At 37.6% G+C, this 19,605-nt stretch overlaps 1 protein-coding gene across 4 annotated transcripts in view; it reads left to right on the forward strand.

Annotated features, from left to right (window-relative positions):
- VEZT (vezatin, adherens junctions transmembrane protein) overlaps positions 1 to 18,865 on the forward strand; it is a 67,639-nt gene extending 48,774 nt beyond the window's left edge. For 3 of the 4 annotated variants that reach the window (XM_070454344.1, XM_020877912.2, XM_070454346.1), the window contains exons 8-12: positions 5,782 to 6,113; positions 8,432 to 8,625; positions 11,878 to 11,978; positions 14,223 to 14,430; positions 17,837 to 18,865. In XM_070454344.1, coding sequence (XP_070310445.1) covers positions 5,782 to 6,113; positions 8,432 to 8,625; positions 11,878 to 11,978; positions 14,223 to 14,430; positions 17,837 to 18,351 — 1,350 coding nt within the window. In that variant the 3' untranslated portion in view covers positions 18,352 to 18,865. Of the gene's footprint in view, positions 1 to 5,781; positions 6,114 to 8,431; positions 8,626 to 11,877; positions 11,979 to 14,222; positions 14,431 to 16,767; positions 17,202 to 17,836 lie in introns of those variants that run through there. The other variant, XM_070454345.1, reaches the window with a different exon arrangement.
- Positions 18,866 to 19,605: the final 740 nt, after the last annotated feature.

Consider the following 19,605-nt stretch of genomic DNA (forward strand, 5'->3'; position numbering starts at 1 on the left):
TCAGGGTCTTTTCTAATGAGTCAGTTCTTTGCATCAGGTGGTCAAAGTATTGGAGCTTTAGCTTCAGTATCAGTCCTTCCAAAGAATATTCAGGTCTGATTTCCTTTGACTGACTAGTTTGATTGCAGTCCAAGGGACTCTCAAGAGTCTTCTCCAGCACCACAGTTCAAAAGCATCAATTCTTCAGCACTCAACCTTCTTTATGGTTCAACTCTCACATCCATGCATGATTACTGGAAAAACCATAGCTTTTACTATATGGACCTTTATCGGCAAAGTAATGTCTCTGCTTTTTAATAGGGTGTCTAGGTTTGCCACAGCTTTTCTTCCAAGGCACTTGCTTCCATAAAAGCAAGTGTCTTTTAATTTCATGGCTGCAGTCACCATCTACAGTGGTTTTGGAGCCCACGAAAATTAAGTTTGTCACTTGTTTCCATTGTTTTCCCATCTGTTTGCCATGAAGTGATGGGACCGGTTGCCATGATCTTAGTTTTTGAATGTTGAGTTTTAAGCCAACTTTTTCACTCTCTTCTTTCATTTTCATCAAGAGGCTCTTGAGTTCCTCTTCACTTTCTGCCATAAGTGTGATGTCATCTGCATGTCTGAGGTCATTGATCTTTCTCCTAGCACTCTTGATTCCAGCTTGTGCTTCATCCAGCCTGGCATTTCACATGATGTACTTTGCATACAAGTTAAATAAGCAGGGTGACATACAAGCCTTGACGTACTCCTTTCCCAGTTTGGAACCAGTGCACTGTTTCATGTCCAGTTCTAACTGTTGCTTCTTGATCTACATACAGATTTCTCAAGAGGCAAGTAAGGTAGTCTGGTGTTCAGGAGAGCTTAGCAATAGCAAATGCTGTATCTTTGGAAAGGAAAGAAACTTCCTAACTGTATCCTGAGGAGAGACATATGTGCAATATCTAGTACAAAGTCCTTACCCCTCTTTTTTCCTTAGTTCAAAATTTTAATTAGTTTTTTGTAAAATTATTATAAAGAGTATATTTCCTGCTTTAAAAAGCAAGTCTACATTTTGTGAAAATCCTTTTTTTTTTTTTTCATCTTGCTGCTTGGCTTGCAGGATCTTAGTTCACTGACCAGGGATCAAACCAGGGCCTCAGCAGTGAAAGTGCCAACTCCTAACCAATTGACTGCAGGAGACTGCCTGATAATGCTTTAAAACAGCATTTTCTAATTGCCCATAAACTATGCTTATCCCCTCATCCAGAGCATCTTCCCTTATTCAAAGAACAAACAGGAAATACTGGGTATTTCTGAGTTTTGGTTTAATTGGATAGCAGGGCAATGATTAGATAATCGTCTTTTTTTTTTTAGGGCAATAAGCTATGCCAACTTGATTTTTTAGTTGTCTGAAACAACTAGAATCTGAAACCCTAGAATCATCCTTGTTAACACTTCTACTCATAAACCATCTGTCAAGAGATTCTGTCCATTCTGTATGTATCCAGAGTTTGCCCTCTGCTTACCTCTTACTGAAGTTGAATGGTTCTATGAAGACCTACAAAACCTTCTAGAACTAGCACCCAAAAAAGATGTCCTTTTCATTATAGGGGACTGGAATGCAAAAGTGGCAGTCAAGAAATACCTGGAGCAACAGATAAATTTGGCCTTGGAGTAAGAATAAAGTAGGGCAAAGGCTAATAAAGTTTTGCCAAGAGAACGCACTGGTCATAGCAAACACCCTCTTCCAACAACACAAGAGAAGACACTACACAAGGACATCACCAGATGGTCAACACTGAAATCAGATTGATTATATTCTTTGCAGCCAAAGATGGAGAAGCTCTATAGCATCCGCAAAAACAAGACAAGAAGCTGACTGTGGCTCAGATCATGAACCCCTTATTGCCAAATTTAGGCTTAAATTGAAGAAAGTAGGGAAAACCATTCCATTCAGGTATGATCTAAATCAAATCCCTTATGACTATACAGTGGAAATGACAAATACATTCAAGGGATTAGATCTCATAGACAGAGTGCCTGAAGAACTGTGGACGGAGGTTCATGACATTGTACAGGAGGCAGGGATCAAGACCATGCCCAAGAAAAAGGAATGCAAAAAGGCAAATTTGTAAGGCTGCCTCAGACAGGAGAAGCCCTTACAGATAGCTGTGAAAAGAAGAGAAGCGAAAGGCAAAGGAGAAAAGGAAAGATATACCCATTTGAATGCAGAGTTCCAAAGAATAGCAAGGAGAGATAAGAAAGCCTTCCTCAGTGATCAATGCAAGGAAATAGAGGAAAACAATAGAATGAGAAAGACTAGAGATCTCTTCAAGAAAATTAAAGATACCAAGGGAACATTTCATGCAAAGATGGGCTCAATAAAAGACAGAAATGGTATGGACGTAACAGAAACAGAGATATTAAGAAGAGGTGCCAAGAATACACAGAAGAACTATACAAAAAAGATCTTCATGACCTAGAAATCACAATGATATGATCACTCACCGAGAGCCAGACATCCTGGAATGAGAAGACAAGTGGGCCTTAGGAAGCGTCACTATGAACAAAGCTAGTGGAGGTGATGGAATTCCAGTTGAGCTATTTCAAATCCTGAAAGATGATGCTGTGAAAATGCTGCAGTCGATATGCCAGAAAATTGGGAAACTCAGCAGTGGCCATAGGACTGGAAAAGCTCAGTTTTCATTCCAATCCCAAAGAAAGGCAATGTCAAAGAATGCTCAAACTTTTGCACAATTGCACTCATCTCACACGCTAGTAAAGTAATGCTCAAAATTCTCCAAGCCAGCCTTCAACAGTACGTTAACCGTGAAGTTGAACTGTGAAGTTCCAAATGTTCAAGCTGGATTTAGAAAAGGCAGAGGAACCAGAGATCAAATTGCCAACATCCGTTGGATCATCGAAAAAGCAAGAGAGTTCCAGAAAAACATCTACTTCTGCTTTATTGACTATGCCAAAGCCTTTGACTGTGTGGATCACAACTAACTGGAAAGTTCTTCAAGAGATGGGAATACCAGACCACCTGACCTGCCTCCTGAGAAATCTGTATGCAGGTCAGGAAGCAACAGTTAGAACTGAACATGGAACAACAGATTGGTTCCAAATCGGGAAAGGAGTACGTCAAGGCTGTATATTATCACCCTGCTAATTTAACTTATGTGCAGAGTACATCATGAGAAATACTGGGCTGGAGTCCAGCACAAGCTGGAATCAAGATTGCCGGGAGAAATATCAATAACCTCAGATATGCAGATGACACCATCCTTATGGCAGAAAGCAAAGCAGAACTAAAGAGCCTCTTGATGAAAGTGAAAGAAGAGAGTGAAAAAGTTGGCTTAAATCTCAACATTCAGAAAACTAAGATCCTGGCATCTGGTCCCATCATTTCATGGCAAATAGATGGGGAAACAGTGGAAACAGTGCCAGACTTTGTCTTTGAGGGGCTCCAAAATCACTGCAGATGGTGATTGCAGCCATGAAATTAAAAGATGCTTGCTCCTTGGAAGAAAAGTTGTGACCAACCTAGACGGCATATTGAAAAGCAGAGACATTACTTTGCCAAGAAAGGTCCGTGTAGTCAAAGCTCTGGTTTTTCCAGTAGTCATGTATGGATGTGAGAGTTGTACTATAAAGAAAGCTGAGCACTGAAGAATTGATGCTTTTGAACTGTGGTGTTGGAGAAGACTCTTGAGAATCCCTTGGACTGCAAGGAGATCCAACCAGTCCATCCTCAAGGAAATCAGTCCTGAATACTCATTGGAAGGATGGATGCTGAAGCTGAAACTCCAATACTTTGGCCACTTGATGTGAAGAACTTATTCATTTGAAAAGACCCTGATGCTGGGAAAGATTGAAGGCAGGAGGAGAAGGGGGCGACAGAGGATGAGATGGTTGGATGGCATCACCAACTTGATGGGCATGAGTTTGAGTAAACCCCAGGAGTTGGTGGTGGACAAGGAAGCCTTCAGTCCATGGGGTTGCAAAGAGTCGAACACAACTGAGCAACTGAACTGAACTGAACTACCTCTTACCACTTCTCATTATCTGCAAGGTACCTTGTTAACTCCAACCTGCATTATTGCAGTAACCTCCTGTCTTCTGCTCACCTCCCTATTATCTATCAACACAGCAGCCAGAATGATCTTGTTAAAGCTTAACTTGAATCATATAACTAATGCTTAGAAATGTTCAGTAGCTCCCCGTTTCTCTTAGAGTAAAAATCCAATTACACAGTCTCCCCCTTGCTTATTGTGTCCCTCTGCTTTTCTCTCCTTCCTCTTCCCCTCACATACACACACACAAATGCACATTTGCTGTTCCCCTTCTCTGCTATATTCTCCCCATACCCCGTAAGCCAAGAAACTTATCTTTTACTTGTTAATATCTATTGCCCAACTACTTGAACAAAAGCTCCATCAGGGCAGGGATATTTTTCTATATCCTATAACCTATAATACTGCTTGGCACATCATAGATGCTGAAAAAACACTTGTTGAATGAACAAATAAAGGGATAAAGAAAAATTTGGGGCGGGAGGCCACACTGCACAACTTGTGGGATCTTAGTTTCCCAACCAGGGATTGAACCTTGGCCACAGCGGTAAAAGCACGAAGACAGCCACGGGACCACCAGGGAATTTCTAGGAAAATTATTTTAGTGATAAAATTTAATGGTTAAGTCAGACTTCTGCAATAGCATGTATTTATGTTTAAGAATTCTTAGTATATCTTTAGTGATTTGGAATTTTGACCTTGCTTATTAAAAAAAAAATGTTAATAGTAAAATAGGTTTACATTAAATTATCTTAATTCATTATTTGCATAATTTTAAAATTCATTTAATATACCAGTTTAAATAATGTCCATTTTCATGTTTATAAAAAACTAGAATCTATATTATCCAAAGTGGTTCAATCCTCTCTGTTATCTGCTAACTCCTTTTCACACTAGATTGTATTTGTATGTTTGATATTGTCCTCTTGAACAGGACTATTTCTAGGAATCCTTTGCTGCCAGGATCAAGGTGTGTCTTTCGAGAATGGTTGTTGTAGTTTCTCATGCCAGACATTCCTGAGTATGATCACTCTGGAACTGATTTTTATGTTATTTCTTAGCTATTTCCTAGGCCAAAATATTGGTATAATTTTGAACCCCAAACTCTGGATCCATCAATGACTTATTTCTTTGGACTTACACAGATCTATCATTTGTGCTCTCTCCGTTTCTCCTTTGTATACATTTTAAAAAAAAATAATTCATCAAAGAACATTCATTTCTAATTAGGTGTGTCTCATTCCATCAGCATTTCTCTTTTAGGACAGAATTACACTTAAATTATAAACTGGTATAAGCTGCTATAGGATCAGAAGTTTGTATGTGCCATGACTACATAATTTGATACAACATGGGCTTCTCAGTTCTCGCTAGTGGTAAAGAATCACTTCCAGTGCAGGAGCCGAAGGAGATGTGGGTTTCATCCCTTGATCTGGAAGATCCCTTGGAGAAGGGCATGGCAAACCACTCCAGTATTCTTGCCTGGAGAATCCCTTGGACAGAGAAGCCTGGTGAGCTACGGTCCATAGGATCACAAGGAGTTGGACATGACAAAAGCGACTTAGCATGCATGCATGCATTCTTTGCTACTCTTAGAGTTAGTTCCAAACTCCGCTGTTTTCATTACTTAGGATAAAGTGAAAAGTTTAATCCAGAAGTTAAGATAAATAAATTTGTAGTTTGTTTTGAATATTGGCCAATATTTTTTTATTGATCTTGTTCTTTTTTTCTTTTTTTTTCTTTTTAGGTCCTGTTTCAGCTCTGGGTGGCACAGAGTTCAGAGTTCTTTAGGCGGCTAGCCCTGTTACTTTCTACAACATATTCACCTCCTGGGCCGTTACTTACTCCAGCACTTTTGCCTCATCGTATCTTATCTGATGTGACTCAAGGTCTACCTCATGCTCATTCTGCCTGTTTGGAAGAACTTAAACGCAGCTATGAGTTCTACCGGTACTTTGAAACTCAGCACCAGTCGGTACCCCAACGTTTATCCAGAACTCAGCAGAACTCAAGAGAACTGAGTAACGTGCACACGGCAGTACGCAGCTTGCAGCTGCATCTGAAAGCATTACTGAATGAGTAAGTTCAGAAGCCATGTAAGGAAACCACCCCCATGATTAGCAGGCTTCATTCTTGTGCCATTGTGGTTGTTGGCTTGTGTCCTAGCTGAAAAGAAGCAACAAAATTGAGACACGCAGCCTAAAGGATGCTTTCAACCTACAGATGTAACAAACTGACTTGTTAGTACTGTAATTTGGGGGATTCGTTTATAGCTTTTACTTTTTTGGTTTTTTTTAGTTTTTACTTTTTTTTATTTCAACAGAAAACCTAGAAAGATAGGACAAAAGCCGAGAAGTATTATTATATGTAGTTGAAGAGTATCATATTGCTGTTTTTCTGAATAAGAGGTTTGGACATTTTTCTATAGCATAGAACAAGTTTTTTGGCCCCATTTGAATAGTAAAATGTAGGATCCGTAGTTTATATTTGTTGATCTTCTGCTTCACATGGTATTGTTAGTACTCCACCTTAGTAAAGTGCAGTGTCCAGTCATTTCAGTGAAATTTTTCTATAACAGATACTCATAGTATAGGACTGGATCAAAGAGTTGGTTCATGTTGTGTTGTAATCAGGGGAAGTTTGGAGGAATTTAATGAGTTGAGAAGATTGTAGGTGATGTACTTGATCCTGGATACCAAGCAAGATGTGGAAGGGGGAGGGCAGCAGTTGATTTTCAAAGATAAGAAAATGCATCAAAAGGACTTGAAGTCTCAGTAAAATCAAAAGGCTAATTTACCAGAGTAAAGAAGGATGTGATGTACACAGATAGGAAATTAAGGTCAGAAAGACATTTTAAAAAGATAAGTTTTTAACCATCAATTCAAGGTCTGAGATAGGTATATAATACTGATGTAAAGGTTGAGGCGTAGGGAACAATTAAGAAACTATGAGGCGGCGATGTTCCATTGGTCTGTTGTTGCTGTTCTAAGAAAGCTATTTCCCACTGGGAATATGGGAGATAAGGCTGTCCATTTGAGTGGCTGGCAGAAGGTGGATCATCATGAGAGGAAAACAAGATTTCAGTGGATTTCAGGTTGTGTTAGGCAAACCAGGGTCTATCAAGAATTAATGTTTGGCAATGGAATCAGAAATGTACAGGGTGTAATAAAATGCATTAGCATGAGGAAGATGCTTCGGGAAGAAAAAGTACTACACTGGATGGACATGAAAATGACAAAGAAGGGCTTTGTACCTTAGCCAGGGATTAAGGAAAATACATGGGAGATATGTTTCCTGATAAAAAATGAAAGATTTCATGTATGCTACTGTTATCACCCTTCAAAATACTTTCACTAGAGAGCAGTCCAGTCACAAAGCATCACATCTGATTTGCTCTTTAGCACTGCCACACACAGCTTTGAAAAGTGTTACCTAAAAACTTAATGCACTTCATTCCTCCCTCTGGCTTGTCCCATTTGCTGTTCCCACTCTCACTTGCCTACAGGAGGACGTTAACTCTGTAAGTGTTCTCCTGGTCTGTGGAGTGCCTGCTGCCAGATGAATGTTTCTGAGCCTTATATTTGCTTTCTTACTTATCTGAAAAATTTCTCTGGATTTGGAGTGAGTGTAGCAGCTTAGACTGAAGTCTGTATAAAACATTTTGCAGAAAGGGTTTGCTGTAAACTGACTGCAGTCTGCTCTTTATTTCTCACTCCTTTACCTCAGTCCAGCCAAACTATATAAAGGCTATTTTCCATACCCTCTAGAATGACCTTCTTCATCTTCTGTACATGCTCAGGTTTTCTCCATCCTTCAGTGCTAGCCTCAGAAGTACCTGTTCCTTAGCACAGTAACTTGCTCCTCTTCTGAATTCTTTTAGTCCCAGCTTTCTCTGTCATTTTGTGCCCGAATGTAACCCAGCTTTACAGTTTACCAGCTGTATGACCTGGGCAAGTTTCTTCAACTCTCTAGACCTAATTTCTCATCTTTAAATTGGAAATAAAATGTTAGTTTTAATTTTTTATAATATTATATTTGTATCACTTCTCTGATGTGATTTAAATTTCTTATAAGTAGGAAATGGGTTTAACTTATCTTTTTAGTTTGTAAAAATGCCTGGTATATATGCAAGAAATATTTGTTGAAGAAATATATGATATTGTTTATAAACTTTTTAAAAAACTGATAAATGCATATAATGTAAAATTTACCACTTACCCATTTTTAAGCTACAGGTAAGTGGCATTAAGTACATATATACTGTTGTGCAACCATCACCACCTACCACATTCAGAACTTTTTTTCATCTTACAAACTTTTTTTAAAAATAAACTTTGTGAATTATACATTTTGTTTCATAGTTTAGAAATCTGTTTCTGTTTTTCTTTATTACTCAGGGTAATAATTCTTGAGGATGAACTTGAAAAGCTTGTCTGTACTAAAGAAACACAAGAACTAGTGTCAGAAGCTTACCAAATCCTAGAACAGAAATTAAAGTTAATTCAGCCCCATGTTCAAGCAAGCAACAATTGCTGGGAAGAGGCCATTTCTCAAGTGGACAAATTGCTACGAAGAAATACAGATAAAAAAGGTACCTATGAGAGCTCCTTTGCATACACTTCGCAGACGTCCTTACTCCGCAGCAGGGCTTTATCACTGTTGCTTCTTGTCTCCATGATAAAACTGACTTGATAAAATTTCCTAGTTGTATAAAAAAAAAGGTGAACTTATATGTGCAAATTGACACTGAATATAAAGTGTTGGCTCTTATTTTTGTAAATAAAAAATGAATATGATTTGAAGTTTCCCTGAATCATATACTTCCTTTTTAAAAATTTTAATTAAAAAAATAGATTTTAACAGTATTATTCCATTATTAGAAATTCCAAAAACTCTTTTCCAGTTAGGGTAATAATGAGTTTTGATAGTCAGGGACCAGAAATTGAATTTACTTTTATGATAAAATACTTTATTAACTTCACTAATTTAATTGTAAATGTTTGGCATATTTATCTTTAAACTTGTGCTATAAGTCAATAACATGTTTATCCCTTGGACCTTTATTATGATGTTAAGAGGGAGGGGACACATGTACACCTATGGCTGATCATGTTGATGCTTGACAGAAAACAACAAAATTCTATAAAGCAATTATCCTTCAATTAAAAAATAAAAAATTGTATTATTGCCAAAGGTGAGTAATGCTTTATCATCCTGTTAAGTCATTGTTTTGTTTATAGCTAGATCTGTAATACTTTGTTTACTGTCTTGAGCAAACTGAGTAAGTCCTTACATAGTGAAAGTATTAGCATTTTTCAAAGGAAATGTAAACAAGCTAATTACTAATATACTATCTGTAGATTTCCTCAAATGTAAATGGTGAATAATTCTCCAAAAGATAGATTTGCCAAGGGTTTTTAATATGTGCAAATATTTATGCATATTAAACTTTTTTAGATGACAACTCTAGAGCTTTCGGGTATATTTTTTATAAATAGAAACACTCGGGAGACCAATGGGTGTTAGAAGATGCATCCCATTCATGCCTCCCTTAGCGTACTATAAGATATTGAATCTTAGTCACTTGAACATGATTGTTAAAACAGTCTCAAATCATTGGGCAGGTGAGAAATCATTGGGCATATGCTCATAGGTGGTAGTGATATGAACTAAGCTACAAGTATTCAGAAACTTTTCTCACTAAAATGCCCATCATAGCCTTGGATACACAACTTGAAATAAAATTGTTGGTTTAAATTTTTTAAGAAACAGGTGCTTTAGTTAGCTATATCTTTTTATTTTAATTATTTCAAAATTATAGGACACAAGAATAATTTTAAGTACCCCTTAATTACAGGTTCCCCAGTTTTTTACATTCTACCATGTTTGTGTGTGTATTGTCTATAAATTCTCTTGGTGGTATTATTTCTAAACCATTTGAGTTAAGAAACAGACATGAAATCCCGTTGCCCATAAGTACTTCTGTTCATATTTTTAAAAATCAGACATTCTTCTGCATACCCACAGTATACCAACAGAATCAGGAAATAACCCAAGGTCCTTCAGCTGATGAATACATAAATCGTTACATCCATCCATACAATGGAATACTACTCAGAAATAAAGAAGAAATGAACTACCACTGCTCTATCAGTAAGATGGAGGATGCACTATGCTAATCAGCAGAGGTTAGGCTCAAATCACTGCATACTGTGTGATTCCATTTATAGGACAGTCTCAAAATGATAAAGTTTAACAGAAATAAGAAACAAATCAGTGATTACTAGGAGTTGGATATTGAGGGAGGAATAGGGTATAAAGAGGCAGCATTAAGTAGATGTTTTGAGGTGATAAGACTATTCTGTATCGTGGTCAGTGGTAATGGTGATTACATGACTTTATCTAAACTCATAAAATTGTGTATCAAAAAGTGAATAAATTAGCTTAATTGTTTTCACCCACTACTTTTAGCATCCATTGATAGTTCTTGCTTCAATTGGATATTGCTGTCATGGTTGCCAAATGGTAATTTTCTAATTCCGTTTTCCACCTACACTTACTAGTTGACACTATTTTAAGGTTAAGCATCCCCCTTTCTACTTATTTACACATTTATATTAGTATGGATTCTTATTTTATTCAATAGATCATAATTAGTTACTTTTATTTTATATTGTTGCTCAGGTTGTCCACAGTTGGACCAGAGGGAGCCCATTCAAGGTGGTTCCTATCACCATCATCCTTTGAGCACTTGTTGACTTTGCCTCCGGCCCTAACATCTGCCTTGTCTCCAAGAAGCCTCATTCTTTTTAATGGAAAATGATCTTTAGAAACCAAGATCTTAAGTGCTAGGGATGCTTATGGCCACTGGGATATTATTGCTTTTACCACTTGTCATTGTACAGAACTGTGGAATACATCTGCATATACACATGTGTAGGCTACAGTCCATTGGGTCACAAAAGAGTTGGACACAACTGAGCGCACACACAACTCATACACATGTACACACACATCTGTCTCTGTATATCTATCTGTCCATATATGTTATAAACCACGCATTCATACCAGTACCTCCGACTCAGTGTCAGTACCACATAGTTTATTCTGGCCTCCCCCTTCTCTGTATTTGTTCTTCCCTTTTGTGATAATGAGAAGCTTGATTGTCATTAGTTTCAGTATATTTACTTATTTACGCAGTCTTTTGTATATAACTAGTCACCTGACACTGTGGGCTAAGTCACATTTCTGCTGATTATACCCACTGAGAGTTCTCCCCTGCTAGCCTAGATTGCTCTGACCATACCAGCCCACACTAACCAAGAGTCTCCCCCAACTCTGACCCAAACCATTTATCTGTCAATATTCTTGAAAGGTAAAAATCTAGAGGCTTAACCCCTACTTCTTTAAAGTAGACAGATAATGATAAAAGAGAGCTGAATATGAGGCTAAATAACCCCGAGATTAGATGTCAAACACTGTTTTTTAATAGTTAATTGAATTAAGCTCACCTGAGATAATCTTTTCAATCTTTTACTTACGAAACTCATTTCCAATCCTCATTTCTCCTGAAAATAAAAATGGTACAAGGACAGTGCAGAACTTAAGTTTGTTTTTCGTAGGGAAGAGTGATGATGGTGTGTCTTGAGTCTGCTCCTATGCCATGAGTAAAGTTGATTGTTCAAGTATTTAGAGTGCCTCCTGTGTGCCAAGTACTATGGTAAGGTGAAAAAGGAAGAGATAAAACAGGTTTTCTTCTCCAAGAGTTTATTTAAATTATAAATCTACAGATGGTGCTCTTTATTAACTTTGGTAGATACTCATTTCTGTGTTCCTTTCTAAGGTAAACCTGAAATGGCGTGTGAGAACCCACGCTGCACTGTGGCACCTTTGACACAGCCTCCTCTACACATTGCAGACGAAGACCCAATTCCTGAGGAGCAGGTAAGGATGAAAATTGCTTTTTTTCCCTCTAAAGAGTTTCATGTACAAACCTTACCTCCCTTTCTCTGTAATTGACATGGGTAGTTGTTGAATTAAAATTATCCAGGATTCGATCCTGGTTTGGGGAAATCCCCTGGAGAAGGGCATGGCACCCCATTTTGAGGGCTTCTCAGGTGGCGCTAGTGGTGAAGAACCTGCCTGCAAATTCTGGAGATGTAAGAGACACAGGTTCAATCCCTAGGTCAGGAAGATCCCCTGGAGAAGGAAATGGCAACCCACTCCAGTATTCTTGCCTGGAAAATCCCATGGACATAGGAGCCTGGTGGGCTACAGTCTAGGGTTGCAAAGAGTTCGACATGACTGAAGCGACTTAGCACAGAAAAGTTGTTGAATAATTGTGCACAATTGTTGAATTTATATTTCTAATGATCTTCAAAAATCACAACATAGTGTATTGAATTTATATCATATCATTAGTTCTTAGTGACTTGAATTTTAATCCATTGAATCTACCAGCAGATTTTCCTGTTTATATCTAATTGTCCTTTCTTAAATACTCGAAAGTGATAAAATGCATTAAAAATTAATACATTGGTAAAGGTACCTTCTGGGATGCTGGAAATGTTTTTATCTTGATCAGAGTGGTGGTTCCCAGTATGTGTACATATGTAAAAATCCTTTACACTTAAGATTTGTGCATTTGAATGCATCTGTGTATGTTATGTGAAAGATACTTGGTTGTGTCTCTTTGCGACACAATGGACTATAGCCTGCCAGGGTCCTCTGTCCATGGAATTCTCCAGGCAAGAATACTGGGATGGGTAGCCATTCCCTTCTCCAGGAGGTCTTCCCAACCCAGGGATTGAACCTGGGTCTCTTGCATTACAGGCAGATTCTTTATCCTCTGAGCCACCAGGGAAGCCCAAAAGTGCAGATCGTCAAAATGTATGTTATACCTCACTTTAAAAATACTTTTTAGATGATTAAGTTAGATATTGACAACAGATTGCTTATTCTGAAGAAGACTTCTTTTTCTTCTGAAGAAGGCAGCTTCCTTTTCTTCGTCATTTTGTTTATTCAGTATTCTTAATTGCAAAGGGAGACCAACCCTACTTAGTTTAACAAAGAAATTTATTTAAAACCATTAGCTAGGTGACAGAATATTTCAGAGGGCCAGATAATGAACTTAAAGCAGGCTGGGGTACACAGCCAAAGTCACTCAAAAGAACTGTTCCAGTGGCAGCATCACTGCTAAGTCACTGGGTATAGACATTGCCACTATACCCGGTGCCACTACACCATTGCATCATGCTAAATAATGAAAACTATATTCAGAACCTCTACCTCTAGAAACTTAGTCTGCCACCATCCTTGCTGGAATAGGTTCCTTAAAATGCCTGTTCCTTTTATCACAAACTTCTGAATCAGATCTGACCCAGTTACACCTGATTGCTGCTGCTGCTAAGTCGCTTCAGTCATGTCCGACTCTGTGCGACCTCATAGATGGCAGCCTACCAGGCTCCTCTATCCCTGGGATCCTCCAGGCAAGAACGCTGGAGTGGGTTGCCATTTCCTTCTCCAGTGTGTGAAAGTGAAGGTGCTCAGTTGTGTCCGACTCTTCGAGACCCCATGGACTGCAGCCTACCAGGCTCCTCCATCCATGGGAGTTTCCAGGCAAGAGTACTGGAGTGGGGTGCCATTGCCTTCTCCGTACACCTGATTAGAGGATCCCAAATAATTTTCCTTAACCATAACTGCAACAGCAGCTGAGTAATAAGGATCCTACCCTTCACCTTAGAGATAAGGAGAACCATCAGATGAGGTGTTCCCTAATCCTAGCAATAGTGTTCAAGCTTCCTGAAGAGTCAGAAAGAAACACAAATGTCTACCAAAGAAAGCTAACATGCTGCACTACCTCCGTAAACCAACAGCCCTGCTAATTTTGATTGATTTTGACATAGCTAATAGCTTGAATCTTGACTAGATCTATTGAATGGTATCAGAGTAGAAAAATAAAGTGAAGTTGTTAAACTTTCTTATTCCCAACTCTGTTTAGTATCAAGTAAGTTTCAGTAGGATTTCAGTTTATCTGTGTTTGCTTTGTATGCCCAAATTGTGCCTTAGTGACCTATGCCAAGAGTCCGTGTTTTTTTTAATCTTGGAGTTCGATAGGTTCAAGTCAGTGGATGCTACTAGAAAACTGTCTGCTTGAAGTACTGTGCTTTTTCTTTTATTCATTTTCAGGAGTTAGAAGCTTATGTAGATGATATTGATATGGACACTGATTTCAGAAAGGATGATTTTTATTACTTGTCTCAAGAAGACAGAGAGAGACAGAAGCGTGAACATGAAGAATCCAAGAGGGTGCTCCAAGAACTGAAATCTGTGCTGGGATTTAAAGCATCAGAGGCAGAAAGGCAGAAGTGGAAGCAGCTTCTGTTTAGTGATCATGGTAAGCACTGACTTCAGAGTAAAAGTTTATTTCAATGTAAGGGATTCTTTTTTCTTGAACTGTAAATCTTAGCCACAGAATTCTTATGATGTTCATTTTAGGGACCCACCAGTAAGTATAGTACTTTGTCTTTCAGACACAAAATCAATTTGATCAATAAAAGAGTCATTATATAATCCAGTTTGGTCAATAAAAGAGTTACTATATAATCAGATTGGGAATATGAAGTCAGACTTTTTCATCACTCTATTTTTCTACTAAATTTGTTTCAGTGAGTTCAAGATTCTAAACCCTGTTCTCAATTATAATTTTTAATATAACACAAAATTAATAACAGTTCACTGTTGAAACAAATGAATTAAACACTAGGCCCTTAGCTGTATCACTAGGTTACTAAATAATAATTGATTTGAACACTTTAGAAGATGGAAGGCAGAGATGCTTATGTGCACACTGTCTCCATATTTGGATTTGTACAAAAGTGGATGACTGGTAATACCTAAGATTACCCTTGAACCTCTTTTTGTAACTACCCTTCTTTTCTTTAAAACTTCATAGGAAGCAGGGGAGGAAGAGAGGGGAAGCTTAGTACTCAACAGTATCATCAAACTAGCTAATTCCTAATTCAAGAATTAATTCCTCTGGATTTCTAAGCAGGTAGAGTGGGACTTCCCTTCTATTTTAGTATATGTGGAGCCTCAAAATCAACTGCCTTCTCTTCCCTTTCTCTTTTTCGCTAGAAGTATATAGATTACTCTGGAAGGTTCCTCATCATTCTCTTTTCTTCTTTGGGGCCCTCCCATCCTCCCTTGTCCAGATATATACTTCTTGATTTTTGTCCTCCTTTCTTCCCATTGATCCCCTTTATAGCCCAGGTCCTTGTAAGGTTGGGCTTCCCTTGTGGTTCTCATGGTAAAGAATCTGCCTGCAATGTAGGAGTTCTGGGTTCAATCCCTGGGTTGGGAAGATCCACTGGAGAAGGGAATGGCTCTCCACTCCAGTATTCTTGCCTGGAGAATTTCATAGACAGAGGAGCCTGGTGGGCTACCATCCATTGGGTTGCAAAGAGTCGGACATGACTGAGCTACTAACACACACTTTATAAGCTTATGCTCACATATTATAATAGCCTCTTAGCTGACTTGCATTTTCAGTACCTTTTTCTTCTAAGCTATTCTTGAAGATAGCTTCTAAGCCTTTAGGTTTGCTTCTGTCTATCCTTGAAAACTGATTAGATTTTTCTCAAACAGCACATAGATAATAGCTCTCTGTCTTAAAAACCTACAGCAGTTTCCCCTTTTTTATTGTATTTAATATAAACTCCTATTTCTGGTTTCAAGCCTCTCCATCATGAGTCTACCATATTCGATTATTTTCCCCACTATTTCTAGTATAGATATCTTCCTCTACTTATATCTAATTAGACAGTGGTTCTGCAAGCTTGCTCTTTTCATTAATGAAAAGTATTCATGGTGATCCCTTTCACAGGAATGCTATCCTCTCCACCAGTCTCTCCATGAGTCCCCTTCTTACTGTTCCAGTCCTATCACCTCTCCCAGTACTACAGAGCCTCACATGCAGGGGACGCTGTTGTGAAATGAAAGGATTTCTTGAGCAACAAAGCAGAGTTCCTGTAACCTGCTTGTCCATATATCGGGCCTTCGTAAATCAGAGATTGGGAGTATTAGGTTTTAGACACTATTGTTTCCTGTTTGTTCTATTTTTTTTGTTTGTTTCTGAAATTAAATTAGTGTTCTTCTTAAATAGGGGCTTTATTATCCCCCACAGTATTCATTTAGAAAATTACTCAATAAGTAGATAGTAAGATATAGTTTACTATTGAATCCGCGGCACATAGATCAAGAAACAGAAATCCGTATAGTCCTGGAGGTTTATATTCTAGCACAGTGTTAACATACTAGTTCGTTGATGCATTATACAGCTTACCCACCCTCATTTAGTTAACAATAATCAGGAATATCAATCAACTTCTAATATGTGTTGCTTTCTTTAAGAATTAACAGATTTATCAGCTAACACTGTACACAAAGTTGTACGCAAAGTCTGAAAATAGCACTGTATATAAACTTGTATCCTTTTTTATTGTTTAGTATTTTTTTCATGTGGCTTTAAAACTATCCTCTTGACTGTATGGGTAAAGATATAATGATGAGAGAAATGTCTCTTTTTCAGGTCTGTGCTTTTCATAGTTTACATTTGAAAAGGCATAATGCTAACTTGGTTTATGAAAATAAGTAAAAAGCTGATACCTTAAAATGCTTTTCCCATGAAAAATTTCAGTACATCTTCCAGAGTTGTTTTCATCTCTGCCTACAGGGGTAAAGTCCGAATGGAATTAGAGAGGGAAATTCTACACTGGAACCTGCTGTGGCCATATTTTTCTGTTGTTGCTGCTTCTCTAGTGGAGTTACTGCAGCTTAGGGATCTGTTTCTTGGAAATGGACACGTTTTACAAATTATTTTTTAAAATAAACGCCAGATCTTCAAGACGCACTTTTTTTTCTTCCGTCATGCTTCATAACATATTGTATTGTACTAACCCCTCATACTGGGAGGAGAGACTGCATAGCAAGCAACCCACTGCCTACTAACATCAAGAGGGGCTAAATAAAACTTCATTTTCCTTGAAAGGACAACTTCTGCCGTATGGATGTAATATCTGTGTGTTATGTTTTGTACAGTAGTTGACATGGAATACAGGTTTTATTTTATTTTATATTTTTCTGTGGCATTAAAATATGTAGAAGTTATTGCTTTACTGTCATCAGGGTCTTATTAGGTGGTTGACAAGTGAGTTGAATTGTATGTTGTATTTTTTTTCCATGATGTTTTCACTTGTAAATATGTGTGTGTTGATGATGATCGGATTACTACCTGGATTACTCTTAGGTGTTTCATCTATCTTACTATTGGTGAAAAACATGCTGCTTATTCTTCATTCAGTGGCTCTCAAAGTTCAATGTGCATCGGAATGCAGCCGAGGGCTTGTACAGCCATAGCCAGTCCTCAGTCAGTGTCCGATTGAGTCGGTATGGGGTGCAGCTGAGGAATTGTCCTTTCTAAAAAATTCCTAGGTGATGCTGACTGATGCTGTCGGTTCAAGAGCCACACCTTGAAAACACTGCTTAAATGTTTTGAATTAAGAGAATACATGAAGTGTTTTAAAATATTTATCAAAACCCCATCTCATTTCATGTCTTAGGTATTTTATCTCTTATAAAGTTTTCTGGTTTTATAAATTTACTTTGATTTACTAGAAAGTTTTATTTAGCTTTTATTTATTGTTCTTTATAAGAAAAACCTACTGGGAGTTTGAATTAAAGCTTACATCATTGCTGGGTTTTTAGTTATTATTTTTCTTTCTTTTTTTTTTTTTCCTTTGAAGCTGTGTTGAAATCCTTGTCTCCTGTAGACCCAGTGGAACCCATAAGTAATTCAGAACCATCAGTGGATTCAGATATGGGGAAAGTTGGTAAAAATGATACTGAAGAGGAAAATAATAAAACCTCTACAGCTGACAATGAAATAAGTAGTAGGACTGAGTATTTATGTGAATACCCTCTAGATGGTAAAAATAAAGACAATTCTGCAAATGAAGTCTTCTTCCAAGGAGCTGAAGAAAGAGCACATTACCAGTGTGAGCGTGAAGATGAGTCTCCACAGGCAGATGTAGATGGCCTGGCCCCTGCCCACCCAGCCCCCAGGGTCTCATCACAGCCCTCCATCAAGCAGAGGCTGGCACAGCTACAGCTGTCCCCTGAGTTCACTTTCACTGCTGGCCTCGCTGCAGAAGTGGCTGCTAGATCTCTCTCCTTTACCACCATGCAGGAACAGACTTTTGGTGATGAGGAGGAAGAGCAAATAATAGAAGAAAATGAAAATGAGGTAGAAGAAAAGTAAGAACCAAGATTTACATGAAGGATTTTAAATTATTCTTTTTTTGTGAAAGTGTTTTAACTTCAAGACTAGATATTCCACTGGAAAGGGAAAATGAGTGTAAGTTTACTGTATTTAAAGCTAAGATGTGAATTTATAGGAAGAACCTGGGTTTGAACAACTGATCTGGAAATACTAGTTACCTATAAATGGCAGACCTTTTAGGAGAATGAGAAAGGTAAGGGCTCTCTTGAATAAATTGCTGTTTTATTTGCAGCATGACTGATTGATCTTGGAAATTCTTTAAATATCTTTAATAACAAATGAATTTATCATTTCTTGCCAGAATTTACTACCATAAAATGACTGGGATAATTCTGTTGCAAGAACATTAACATTTAGTAAGGCTCCTTTTTACTGTATTCTTGCAGTTAATAACTGCAGCTATTATGTCAATAACAAGTTGTTTGTATTTTATTTTTGTTTATACCAGTCTTAAAGATACACGTTCTGAATAAAAAAAGTTGAATTCATGAAATTGATGTGTACTGGGGTTTGGAACTAAAATATGGTTTCAAAAGTACTTGGGTTATAACACGTGTCCTTGTTTGTATGTGTATTCAGTATCTTATTTTTAAGATTTCTTAATGATCTTGTAAAGAAAAACATTGCACATTTTTAGGAATTATCCTTTTAATTTTTTGTGTATTCATCTTTTTCTGTTGTTGCAACTGAAAGAGATAATATCAAAGTGGGATCTCTTTAGTTCAAGGCCTCATCCTCAACTTTATAAAAAAGTTTTCCTTTATCAGTTTCCCTAGAGATAATGGGTGCCATTGACATCAGTAAGTCATGACGCTGCTAATTTCTAGCCTGAAGCTGTACACTCTCCACCTTAATAACATTATGAAACATCCTGTTGACTTCCTGGAAAGCATCCTTATCTCCATAATACTTTATTTACAAACTACCTCCTAAGAGGTTGCTTTCCAGATTGTCTCAATTTCATCTGTTTTGTGTTGTGACTACATTTTTAAAGAGTGATATTTTCAAGAGTATATTGTTTTTTTACTACCTATAGCTCCTATGCACTGACATAGTTTACAGATGTTATTTGAGGAAAATGTAGGAAAACGCTATGCTACTGTCCTAGAAAGGAAATTATGAATCTAGTATGCCTTTGGAGTTAAGAAACACACTAAATTCTTGTAACTTAGCACTTCAAATGAGTAAATTTTTGTATACCAAAGGGGATTTCTTTTTTTTCCAGTAATCTAA

This window comes from Odocoileus virginianus, chromosome 24, assembly GCF_023699985.2.
Source record: "Odocoileus virginianus isolate 20LAN1187 ecotype Illinois chromosome 24, Ovbor_1.2, whole genome shotgun sequence".
NCBI lineage: Eukaryota > Metazoa > Chordata > Mammalia > Artiodactyla > Cervidae > Odocoileus > Odocoileus virginianus.